The following is a 12,880-nucleotide window of genomic DNA, read 5'->3' as shown; positions in this document are numbered from 1 at the left end:
TGCAACTACTTGTCGTGCTTGTGTGCGCTCTCTCTCACTCTCTTTTCTGCTGCTGCTGTTGCTCCCACGCGCTGTTGCCGTTGATGCTTTTGCGAATTTGTACTTCGTGTGTGCTCGTGTCGGCTCATTTGTTCGTATCGTCCGATGTTCACGTGCAAGTGTATGTGTGTCTGTGCAAGTATTTTAGCTCATTTGCAGTTTTCCATAGTGGCGCAGCGTCAATCAAAATCAAACGTTTGCCGCGTTTGGTTCGTCGTGTCGTTTCGTCTCGTGTGTGCTTGTGTTGTATGCGATTTTTTTCTATCGCCGTGTTTCAAGTTATAGCGCGCAAATGCCACAAGTAAAAATTCAATTGAATTTGCCAGCTTGTTACGCATTTCCAAACAACGAATTTTCCACAACAATAAAAGTTGTAAAAGCAGCAGCAGCAGCAGCAACATAAAGCGCAAAAACAGCAACAAGTCACACAAATAACAACAAATTGTTGCTGCTGCCTCGGTGGACTGGTTTATGTATTTTCTTCGCTCTCTTCTCGTGCTCGTGCTCGTGCTCGTCTATTCGTGCGTGTTCGCGTTATTGTCGGTGTGAGTGTACGTTTACGTGTATTTGTGTGTGCAAAATAACAACAACATTTTCCACAGCTGGTAAGTTGGGGGCAAATATGATTAGAAACTTTCATTTTTCGCAGTTTTTATAGAATTATCTTACTGCTTTCATGCATTGCAATGATTCTGCTGCATTTAATCTGCATTTTATTGCATTTAGGCAACAAAAAAGGCAACAATATGTTAACTTCTCACACACTCACACATGTATGCGTGCTTGTGCGCGTATGCGTGTGTGATTTGCCAATAGCTTGCAGCACACAAAGCAAAACGGCAGTAAAATGTAGCAACAACAACAACAACAACAACAACAATTGCGACTTTGGCATAGCAAGTGCAGCCAGCCAGCAGTAAAGCAACTCAACCAGTTGACGCAGCAACAAATACTTAGTAATGCCGGCGTCGCTGTCGCCGCGAGCAGCGCCGCGACGCTTTCTTATTTTACCATGCGCGCAGCACAAAATGAAGCCTTTTTTTTGCAGCGACGTCAAAGTAAACTGCGCTGTCGTTGGCGTGTGTCTACATATATGTGTGTGTGTAGGTGTGTGTTCGTGTCTTTTGGCATTTTCAAATTGCATATTAACCACTCATACAAACACACAAATTGTTACTGGTTGAGCTTTTCAATTTTGTTTGTGTTACAAATATTTTTTCACGCGCTGTTCAATTCCATTTGACTTTTAATTACATTTGCTGATCGCGTTTCACTTTGAGCATAGTTTAATTGACCAAGAGCGTATTAAATGTGTTTTTATTGTTTTGCCAACACATGTTGCCGCATTCAAGTTCTTAAGAATTTCGTTAGCCATAATATTCAATTATTATCTGCCACCATATGGGAATCATATAAATTGAATCATAATCCACTGTCCTAGTCACGCCAATTTCCAATTTCCGCGTAGTCGACGAAAAAAAGAAAGACAACATGTGTGTTGAGTGAAATTCGCATGCTTTGGTTTAACATTCGAAAACTAGCTGTTAAAACTAATACGCATCCCACACATACATAGAAACGCACAAGCAGTGCGTTATCTTGAAGCTTGACACACACATATGCATGCAAGCGTATGCAATGGGACTGCTTGCAGTAGATACGCGCGATTGCAAGCAGTGCATGTTATGCAGCGCTCTCTCTCCCTCACTCTCACTAGCTCTATGTAAATCGCATACTTGTGTAATTTGGTTTTTTGTTTTTGATTATCCGATCGTTTTGAAATTTTATCGTAGCTGACGACAATGTGATAAGATATTCAGTTGTTATCTAGCTTGTAATTTGTCACTCAACTGCAGCGGAAGTGAGCAGTTCCTCTGACCTTCGAATTACGATTAGACTAGACCTCTTTTTCTGCGCTTATTCTATGGAAATATCACAGCGAATGACGTGTGACATCTTCGTCTGACAAACATATGGTTATGAACTAAAAATAAACACAGGAAGTTGCCGGCATGGACTAGCGATATACCCTAATTAGAGTAAATAATGGGTTGACCCAGATTCAGTTGTTTAGAAAAATCAAATTAATTTAGTATTAGGAAAAAGTAAATTGAAGATAAAAATTAACTTTTTAACTAAATGACAACAAGAAAGTTGAAAAGAAAAACAATTTGAATAAATAAATTAGAATGAGAAAGTTTTTTAATTTTTGGAACTCTTAAATAAAGGACTTGATATATAAATAATATACCAAAACTTGTATCTTTTAGTTGAATAGATTATTATGAGAACTGAATATATATTGCATATATATATATAATGAGAGTAAATAAAATATAATTGGAAAATAATTAACATAAAATGTATAAATGTATAAAAAACAAATGATAGATTTCTGATGACAACTGACTGATTCTTTTGTAATTTCCTGTCATTCATTTACGCAAATATTTAACAATTTCAATTTGCATGTGCCGGTTGTAAAATAGGCTAGAAAAACAAACAACGAAAAATGCATAAATATTTAATGCCAACTTCCATGCACGAAGTTGCAATAATTATGCATAAATATGTGCAGGTATTCTAGTATACATGTATGTATTTAACCGCAAGCCGCTTTGACATTATGCAGCTACCAACAAAAACAATGAATATTTTCAAAAAATGCGCGCACACACACAAACACACTGGCATATACTTCTCATACACACACACACACACACACACACATACATACACATAGATAGGATAGATGGACTGACGCAAAACACGCGCAACGGTATTTGTGTATGTAGATGTATGCAAGTATACATAAGTATTTATGCCAGCATTGTAGAATATTGCGAAGAGGGCGGAGTAAGGAGCATGAAGAATCACCTCACATTTCGCTTTTTTGCAATGCTCGTCGTGAGTGAAACGACGCCCACGCGCCAAAGGCAAAGTCACCACCACCACCAACACCAACACTAACACAATCACCACCCATCATCATCATCACGATGTCATTCCATGACCAAACGGACCGACCGACACGTCGGCCCTATAGCCCTAACTCGCCCTCGCCTTCGTTTACCACCATCTTCTTGGCTCTTACATTTGTTGCACTCGTACTCTCGTGCAAAGCTTTCTCATTCACCACATTGAACTTCACCACACCCAGCCAGCCATATTCTGGCGCTCTCACGCTTCGTGCATTCGTGCGTTCGTTCAACGGCTCGTCCGTTCGTGCGTGTGTGTTTCGTTCGTGTCTTCGGCTTCGTGTCTTGGGTGGCCGGTGTTTACATTGCATTTGCTTGCCGTGCGTTGCTCTCGCTGCCTACGTAGCAGACATCGTCGCTGTCGGTGTCGCTGTCGGTGTCGGTGTCGCTGTCGACGTCATCGTAAAGGTCACCAGCAGAAGACCAAAGGGAGATGTGATAACGGACAATGGACGCACGCGAGGTCGTGGAATGTGGGTTTTTTGGTTTCGTGGGATGCTGGCTGGTTGACTGACTGACTGAATGACTGACTGACTCACTGCTTGCAACCATATGGTCAATGCACACTGCAAATTGCTGCTTGGCAAAAGTCGACGCTTCATTTGGTTTTCAAATTGAAAAGGAAGAGACGCGCCTCTTCTTGGAGGCAGCGTGGAGCTCCGCTAATTGAGACATTTGTCAACTTCCACAAATGAGAAGCAATTTCTCAGTGTGTACATACTTTTCAAAGGGAATATTATGCTTGGCAGTCGAAAGACAAAAGCGAGACGTTGAATTGCTCGCGAGTCTGGAAATATTTTTGGTGTATATTAATCAAAGCATTTTTCTCCTTGTCTTTTTTCTTTATTGAAGCAACAAAAACAAGCAAACAGTAAATTTTCGATTTCTTGAGTGTCTCTAAAATTGCCAGCCAACTTTTTGGTCATATTGTAAAACCAATCTACCTTTTAGCCTTTTAGCTATTTAATTGGCAGATTTGCACGCTTCGGTTTGCGACGCAATAGAGCTTCGGCCTTGAGCAATTGCGATGGTATCAATGTGGTGGTCGACGTGGCTTCATTATCCAACTGCGTCTTTTGCAGAATGCTCTTTTTGCTGGCATCGAGCTGTTTCAGCGACTTCTTGATGGTTCTCTTCTCGGCTTTTGGCTTCAAGTCGAGCTTAAAGTCGAATTTATTTGTTTCGTTGAGGGATTTGATTTCATCCAGAAGTGTATCAAAGGTCATTGATACCATAAAGTATCGGCCTAGAGCGAAATTGAAATTAAAAAGTAAATGTATTTCAAGTTCATGTTTGCTTACCATTGAGTTTCTGCAGAAATCCCATGCGATGGCCCACGTCGAGTGTTTGCTTCACTGGCTTCATTAGATCCTCCTCCGGCAAATCTGTATTTTTCGCAATCGCCACGACAATTTCCCTCAATGTTGCTGGAGTCTTGATCATTTGCAGCGTATGCATTATGATGGCACCGTTAAAGTTTGGCATTTTCTTAAAATTGTTTATTGATATTGGTAGTTTAAACTTGTAATGCGATTTGTTTTATCTACTATCAAACTATCAAAAAAAGAAATGTGCTATTCAATTTGTTTTTTTTTATAACAGAAGCAGTTTATACGAAGCCTACTATTTGATTTTTGTTGAGATAGAAATGGGAAAAATATCTAAAAATGTCGTGTTCCTGTTAAAATTCCATTATACTCAAAAGCTTTCAATTTTGATGACAATAATTAAGTTTGCCATTTCAATACTCTCATCAAACTAATCGCTGCTGTCTTCCTCTTTTTATACGAGTACGAGTTTATTTTTGCTTTTCGTTCGTGTGTCAATGGCACACAGAGTCCATATCTGTATTGGACATCCATGACAATAATAACGATAAAAAACAGCTAGCTCGACTCGAATTAGGTGTTGCTTTGTCATTTGCCATTTACATCAACATGGATTGCTGCTGCTGTTGTTGCTGTTGTTTTGGTGTTGTTGATTATAATCAGCAGGGCAGCAGAGCTAAAAATAGAACTGTCGTTGGCAAACGAGAATCTGCGAGCCGCTTGACAACTCTATCGCAGCATATGGCAGATTGGATGTTTAATTAAACTCAACTAACGCAAGAAAACTATCGTAACACATACATACATAAAGCCAACAAACGTTTCATTGCGCTTTATCAAAATTAAAGGTCACAGTCAAATCAAGATGTTATCTATGCATCAATAAAATTGAGTAAAATAATGCTTGCATTCAATTGAAGCTATATTAATTACACGTAAAGTATTTGCAACTTTTGCAAATGTCAGAGATTGATATACTACAGTGTGTTTTTGTGCAATTTCATTGCGTTCTTGGTGCGCCATATGGAAGCCAGTGGAGCGTATACGCGATATTCACATACAAGCCGGGTGGCAATCTTTTAAAATATCAACACGAACAGTCAAAGGGCTGTGCACAGCAGAGTACTTTAATAGTAGAGTCAAGTAAATTGAGCAATTATATATATTATTATATTACTACTTTTTATTATGCATTTGTATTCCAAATATAATATTAAACGATTCAAGAAATGTTTAAAAAAAGTGAGTTAGAAATCAAAGGTTGGAATCAGATATTCGCTTAAACTTAAAAAAACTTTGTTGATGAATATTTAGTTATTTAAAGTTGAGAAAAAATAATGTATTTAAAATAAAATACTAAAAGCTTTAAAGGACCTTGAAATACTGCTGTCTATTTATAGCTTGGATTTTATAAACAAATCGTAGACTAAACGTAAAATACTGTAGAAGAGTAGCTAAACTATTTTTAGCATAATATATTGTTATATTTAGATTTTTTTGGAGCCATATTAAATTAATTAAAGTTGAGAAAAATATTGCTTTACACTTAAATAGTAAAGTCTTTAAGGGACCGCCAAATATTATACCTATTTTTATACTCTATGGTATATTTAGGCCTCTATGGTATATTAAGAATGTAGAACAATACCGATATACCACAAATATAATTATACTTTAAGTATAATTCCCCACTGCTTTGCTCTATGTTATCTTTAGTACTCTATGGTATATTTAGAGTGTAGTACAAAATTTATATATCAAAAATATCATTTGATATACTCGTATTATGGTATTCTTGGTATATTAATTGGATATATTTTAAATATAATTCCTTATTATTTTGCTTTATGTTATATTTAGTACTCTTTGGTATATTTAGAATGTACTACAATATCGATATACCAAAAATATCATTTGGTGTATTTTTGTATTATTAGGTTATTAATTTAATATATTTTAACTATAATACCGCACTGTTTTGTTGTTATCCAAAATGTGGTATCTCACAGTCGAGCACATTCGACTGTAGCTTTTTTACTTGTCTTTTAATATTTATTCGCGGTTTTTCGTTTAATGCATGCTGTTTACAAATTTATTTTGTTTTGTCCGCGCGTCAACAAGCCCGTGCTTGGTATCGCTGGGCCACTTGATGGTACTGCCGTTAGTACGTCAACGTCCAAATTAAATTAAAATTAAAAATTAAATTAAAATATTTGTACCTTTTTTGAATTCTAGTAGTGGGCAGTTAGAGTAAGAGAGACCCTCAGACTACAGTCTATTTATAGTTGGGATGCTAATATTAAAATCCTTAACTAAACCTAGTTGCTAAACTATTTTAAGCAATATAATATATTGTTCTTTTCTCTAACTCCCTTGTAATAAATAGTTTTTGAGGAACAGCTCATACGTGATTAGAGGAAACTATTCAGCTATTTAGCATAAGATGTGTCCATATGTGTGGCATCTGCATAGTATCTGCCACACGCTCCATTGTGTGGGCGTCGGTAGGAGGAAACAACAACAACAGACCCTTTGCATACAGCTCGACGTGTGTGTCAAATTATACTTGTGCACAGTGGCACAATTTTCGTTTAGCCACGTCGCAGTTGACGTCAATGCTGCTCAAAAAGCAAACAGAGAAGCCAGGAGAGAGGAGGGATGAGGGAAGAGAGAGGCAGCTTTAGGTTGAGTTGAAATAGGACTACAACTAATAGCCTCTTGAGCTGCAGCAGCATGACTTGTCAGAATGTTGTTGAGCAGGACCTTTGCTTTGATGTTGTAAATATATACACGTATGTTATATATATAAATCGTGCGTATACTCAGTATATTATCTGCAATAAATCTCGCATTGTGTGTTGTCAAAACTTTGTGACAAATTCGCAATTTGAGCAATCGATTGAAAGTAAATTAGAGTTCTGATGACAATCGACATCCGTTTTAGCTCCTTTTTTATAGCAGTCCCTTGACCCGTTGACCGTCTGTCGTCTTTGGTTGTCTGTCAATTTGTCAATTTGTCGCATTTCGCATTTCACATTTTCTCTTTCTTTTCTTTTTTTTTGTTGCCATGTGTTGTTGTTGTTAAGTCAATTAATTGAAGCCATTGCTGGCTGGCTGGCTGGCTGTCTGTGCCTGGCCTGCCCTTTGCGCTTGTATAATTAACATGTGGTGCTGCAACAACAACAGCAACAACGACAACAACGGCAACTGCGATGTGACAAGTTTTATACGCTTTTGCGTCCTAATTACTCACACTGTTCCCATTTGATTGTGCCACAGCCGACCCAGACTTGCTATTAGTGCACGTTGTGTGTTGACTTAAATCCTTAAGCGCCTTTCTGTTGCCTGTCTGCGACTCCAATGAATACAGTTAGTTGAGGCACAAATGTGGGCTAAGTTGCCGGCTCTCCACACTCAACTAAGGGGACTTAGGCATCAACGCAATTTTGATACCCTACGCCAAAAGGACTCAATCGAGTTGATTGCCATGCACGTTATATTTGTGTTATATTTTAAAAATAAAAGTAATTGCCAAGAACATTCAATTTCATTACAAACGTAATTAAAAAGTTGGTTAAAGTATAATAATAATAAATTGATTTATTTGTCTATCTCAATTAATACGATTAAAACAATAGCTATAAAAATAATTAAATAGTTTGCCAGAATATTATATATATATATACTTTCTAAATAAAATTAATTGTAATAATCACAACATAGTATTATAACTTGTTAGACCAAAAATATTAAAATCAGTCAAAATATAAATATGTGTTTATCTCATTTAATATAATTAGAACAACATTTAATTTTATTAATTCAAAAGCTTGCTAAAGTTAATAAATTCACTCATTTGTTTAACAAAACTGACAAAAATTATTAAAAAAAAACTTTTAGTACATTCTTTTTAATTAAAACCATTATTAATTTAGCTGCAAACATAATTAAAAAGTGTGTCATCAGAAAAGTTAGTAAATATATGTATGAAAACAATTTAAAATTGTGTTGGAAAGATTCCTAAAAACTCTGCTAGAGTATTAGAAGTTCAGTACATTTGTTCTTCTCTCCATTTCATTCCCTTAAATACTTGTCGCAGCTGTTTGTATTGCTCTTGCTGCCTTTTGATGTGTACTTGCAACGTGTTTGTATTTCATTTGCCAGCGTTGTCTTCTACTCTGCACAATATGCGTCTTGAAATCCTGGACGATTTTTGCCATATTTTAGCCATATGACAACATTGTGAATCTATCTCGAACAGCTTTTGTCACAATATTGTGGCATTTATCATCTGAAAAGTAATGTGGTCATTTATCACGGTGCGTATGCGTAACAAACTGAAATTATTAGCCAGATTAAGCCTACGCACTGCTTGAGGTAAGTCAGAACATCAAAGGGAACAAACAACCAGTCCATCCACCAGTTTTATCCTTTCAGCTTTCACCTTTCAGTTTTCAGTTTTTATCGCAATGTAAATAATGCCCAACGGGCACAAAACAAAATTTCAATTTGAGTAGTAAATGTTGTTAAGCCACAGTTGTTGTTGCTGTTGCTGGCCTTAACTCAACCCACCTGTTGCATGTTCTGTCGCCTTGTTGCAAGGTGAAAATTGACTGGGTCATGGCAAAAAAGAGGCTCGAGCTTTTTCTCTGCTTGTGTTCTCTGTTTGTGTTCTGGGGGCACGGAAATGGTTTCTTTGCTGCTGCTGTTGCTGCTGGATTAGCTTGAATTTAGCACAGAGCACTTGCTACAAGTTATTGTTGCATGCTGAAATTATCATTGTTCTGGGTTTTTTTTTCCTACTTTTTGTCAACATAAAGTTTAATTACTTTAGCGCTTTTGTGCGAAAACTTTTGCTATTGTGAAAAAAACTGTTGCATATTTTAAGGCGCAAATTATGTTGAAGCCAAAGTTGAAGTGTTGCAGAATAAGTTGCAAGTTTTTAAGTATTAAAATTTTTAATTCAACTTAAAATATGTTTTTTTCTGGTGTACATTTTTTATATAAAAGTCATGACTTTGACCAAAGCTGACATGAACTTTGAGAACTATTGTGATTTGAAATACGAGAAAAATCAGAAATCGTATTGCAAAATACAATTAATACTTCAATTCTACATTTATTATATTATTATTTGACTATCAAATTATTATTATTATTATTATTATTATTATTATTATTATTATTATTATTATTATTATTATTATTATTATTATTATTATTATTATTATTATTATTATTATTATTATTATTATTATTATTATTATTATTATTATTATTATTATTATTATTATTATTATTATTATTATTATTATTATTATTATTATTATTATTATTATTATTATTATTATTATTATTATTATTATTATTATTATTATTATTATTATTATTATTATTATTATTATTATTATTATTATTATTATTATTATTCTAGTTATTCTAAAAATAATAATAATAGTCAAATCTTTCATTTCTTAATTAAATAATAGTTTGTAAATGTTATTCAATTACTAATTCTGTATATTCTAATATTTTCTTCACTTTTGCAGTTTACAACTCAAAGCATATAAATTTATTAAACGCTAACATGCAACTGCAACAGCAGTTGCCACAAGTGGCAACCCTTGCGCTACTCAAATAAAAACCAAGTGCAACATAAACAATTCGAGGTGTTGAATAATTCTAGTGTGCAAGCAAAGTACAACAACAATAATAATAACAACTTGATGTAAATAAAAGAAAGCTGTACCTTGTTGAGCAATGGCGGCAGCTACAGTGAGCTCCCATTTGGAGGCACCAGCGAACAGCGTGGATTTGGGGTGTGGCAGTTGCGATTACTACGAGAGCTGCGATGCATCGACGACCACTGTGGACACCGATGACACTAGCGATGAGACAACAGCGATACTTATCGATAACAGCACACAAACTGAGGATGATGATGATGACGATGAAGCAGAAGAAGATGACGTGAATGGGGAAATCGAAGAGGAAGCACAACGAAAAGAGACGGCAAGATCGCCGTTGCCAAAAATTTTGGAAGAGCTGGAAGTTGAAGCTGATGCTGAAAGCGAAATGCCAAATTGTATACGAAACAATCAGAATCGAAATAACAATAAAAATGTTGACGATGAGCAAGAAGAAGCTGCGGAAGTAAAAGAGGAAGCAGAGGAGGATGAGGAGGAGGAGGAAGAAGTGGATGATGTGGCTAGGCTAACGGGTTTGGCCCTAGAGATGGGCTATGCACGCATTATCGATTACGATAACTTTCGTATCATCGAGCACGTTATCGAGAGCGACGATGAGCCAGATGAAGCTGCTGCTGCTGCTGCTGCTGATGATGACCAAGCTGACGAAGACGACAACGATGATGACGATGAAGATGTGGTGGATAATGTAAAAGTGCCACAAGTTTGTCAAGATTTGGTGGCTTTCATCGATGAAAGCTATCAGTTAATCGACAAGGCCGAAGGCAGCAATGCCAACGAAACGCCAGCAGCGCAGCAGAATGTGGTCGATAACAACAATAACAATCGCAGCGGTGCAGTGGATCAACGCATCACAAAGAGCACAGTACGTAAAGTTCAAATTGCAATCAACAAGTCCGAGGAAGCGAAACACCAACAACAGCAACAACAACAGAAACAACAGCAACCAACGCCCACAACATCCAATAACGCTTTGATTAAAGCATACAAATCGAATCTAACGCCATTGGCGCCGCCATTTCAGCCAGCAGCACTCAAGTCGCAGCTGCAGCAGTCGCTGGTCGCCAGCAGCAGCAGCAACGGAAGCAATGGCAGCAATGGCAACTGCAGTTTGTCAATGGCTACAACAACAGCGCTCAGCAGGAGCACGCTGTATGCGGCATATGAGCAGACAACAGTTTATTATCAGCAGCATGCTCCTTCCCCGCAACATCCGCAACAACAGCAGCAACAACAGCAACAGCAGCAGCAACAACAACAACAACAGCAGCAACAACAACAACAACAACAGCAACAGTTGTCGCCGAAGCATCAGCATTGTGCTCAACATGGCGGCATACCGCACATTCATCTGCAGTCAAACAATGGAACACAACTGCTGCCCGTGCAATTGATTACATTGACGCCAACGGCAACGGCTGCAACGGCCACATCAGCAGCAACTGCTGCTGCTGCTGCTGCCGCTGTTGCTGCTGCAGGCGCCGCTACCGCTTGGCCACTTGTGGAGGCGCCAATTTACATGGATATCAATGGCGAGTATCGCAGCTATTGTCCGGCTCATGGGCCGCCAGGCGCCAATGGGCAACCATTGCTGTCGCATCACCAGCAGCATCACACACATCATCATCATAATCATCAGCAGCAGCAGCAACAGCAGCAGCAGCAGCATGCACATCACGCGCCACATCATCATCATCCACATCTTCAGCAACAGCAACAGCAGCAGCAACAGCAGCAGGAGCAGCAACTGAATCTCGCGAAGCAACATTTGACACCGTCGACGGCTGCGGCGGCCGTTGTAACAAATGTTAATGGAAATATCGGCCAGGCGGCAGCAACTGCGCCCCAATTGCAACTCTTGCAATTGGAAGCCGTTGTCCAGCAGCAACAGCAGCAACAGCAACAACAACAACAGCAGCAACAGCCACCACAACAACGTCACCAACAACAACAACAGCAGCAGCAACAACAACAACAACAACCAATTGCTGTTGCTGGCAAACGCAGCAAACTTTATCGAGGTGAGTGCCCGTTTTATGATATTTGTCGTCGAGTTTTTATCCCTTTTCATACCCTAGGCCCAATTCAATGGTTTCTTATAAATGGGTATTCTAGTTGCTGTCAACAGTAAATATATTTTAGATATGTATCATCTACTATACAGCACAGCTTCTTTACATATATTCTCCATTTCATCTCTATCAGATTATTAACTGACTACATGTTTCCTTTCAAGTTTGTATGTAGATGAAATGAATATTTTAAAATTGTATTGCCTATAAATTAATATTTCGAAAGCAAATTTTATAGTTGTTTATTTTGTGTGAAAATGGAAAGAAAAACTGTTCGTTATATTGCTTAAAAACTAAAAAAGTAGCAAAGGTATTATTATATAAATGATTAAAATTCAAATATAAAAATAAATAATAATACAACAAATATATAAATTATAAAATACGTGATCAAATAATAATAATAATAAAATAATTAAAATATACAAAATTAGTAAATAAGCAAAAGAAATTAATGAAATAATTAAAATATAAAAAAAAAATAATAAATGAGGAAATGAAAATAATACAAAAATTGTATTTAATATCAAATATAATGATAGAAATAATAATTAAAAATAAAAATTAATAATAAATAAGTATTTCCTTATGTGAAGAACTATTTCTGAGATCATTGCCATAATAGAATATCTGCTAGTCTCACTGTGAACAAATAAGAATTTCCTTATGTGAATGAATATCTCTACAATCATTACCTTAACAGAGTATCTGCTAGTCGAGCAAACCTCCCGCTGTAATTCCCATACTCCTTGCTT

At 36.9% G+C, this 12,880-nt stretch overlaps 2 protein-coding genes across 2 annotated transcripts in view; one reads left to right on the top strand and one right to left on the bottom strand.

Annotated features, from left to right (window-relative positions):
• Positions 1 to 277: 277 nt before the first annotated feature.
• Positions 278 to 12,880, top strand: part of LOC133835895 (fibronectin type-III domain-containing protein 3A) — an 85,749-nt gene continuing 73,146 nt past the window's right edge. Inside the window, exons 1-2 of the mRNA XM_062266059.1 lie at positions 278 to 644; positions 9,895 to 12,074. Coding sequence (XP_062122043.1) covers positions 10,106 to 12,074 — 1,969 coding nt within the window. The 5' untranslated portion in view covers positions 278 to 644; positions 9,895 to 10,105. The remainder of the gene's footprint in view (positions 645 to 9,894; positions 12,075 to 12,880) is intronic.
• On the bottom strand, positions 3,847 to 4,615 carry LOC133835999 (uncharacterized). Its single transcript, XM_062266232.1, has 2 exons — positions 4,319 to 4,615; positions 3,847 to 4,263 (listed from the first exon to the last, which is right to left on the bottom strand). The coding sequence occupies exons 1-2, from the start codon at positions 4,500 to 4,502 to the stop codon at positions 3,977 to 3,979; spliced, it is 471 nt and encodes a 156-aa protein (XP_062122216.1). The 5' UTR covers positions 4,503 to 4,615; the 3' UTR covers positions 3,847 to 3,976.

Source organism: Drosophila sulfurigaster, chromosome 2L (genome assembly GCF_023558435.1).
Source record: "Drosophila sulfurigaster albostrigata strain 15112-1811.04 chromosome 2L, ASM2355843v2, whole genome shotgun sequence".
In the NCBI taxonomy this organism is placed as follows: domain Eukaryota; kingdom Metazoa; phylum Arthropoda; class Insecta; order Diptera; family Drosophilidae; genus Drosophila; species Drosophila sulfurigaster.
This window is presented reverse-complemented; position numbering and strand designations above follow the sequence as displayed.

Bases quoted from the DNA above. Each gene is read 5' to 3' on its own strand.
- LOC133835999 (XM_062266232.1), bottom strand. From the start codon at position 4,502: ATGCCAAACTTTAACGGTGCCATCATAATGCATACGCTGCAAATGATC. The intron at 4,264-4,318 runs GTAAGCAAACAT...ATTTCGCTCTAG, and splicing joins ATTTCTGCAGAAACTCAATG to GCCGATACTTTATGGTATCA.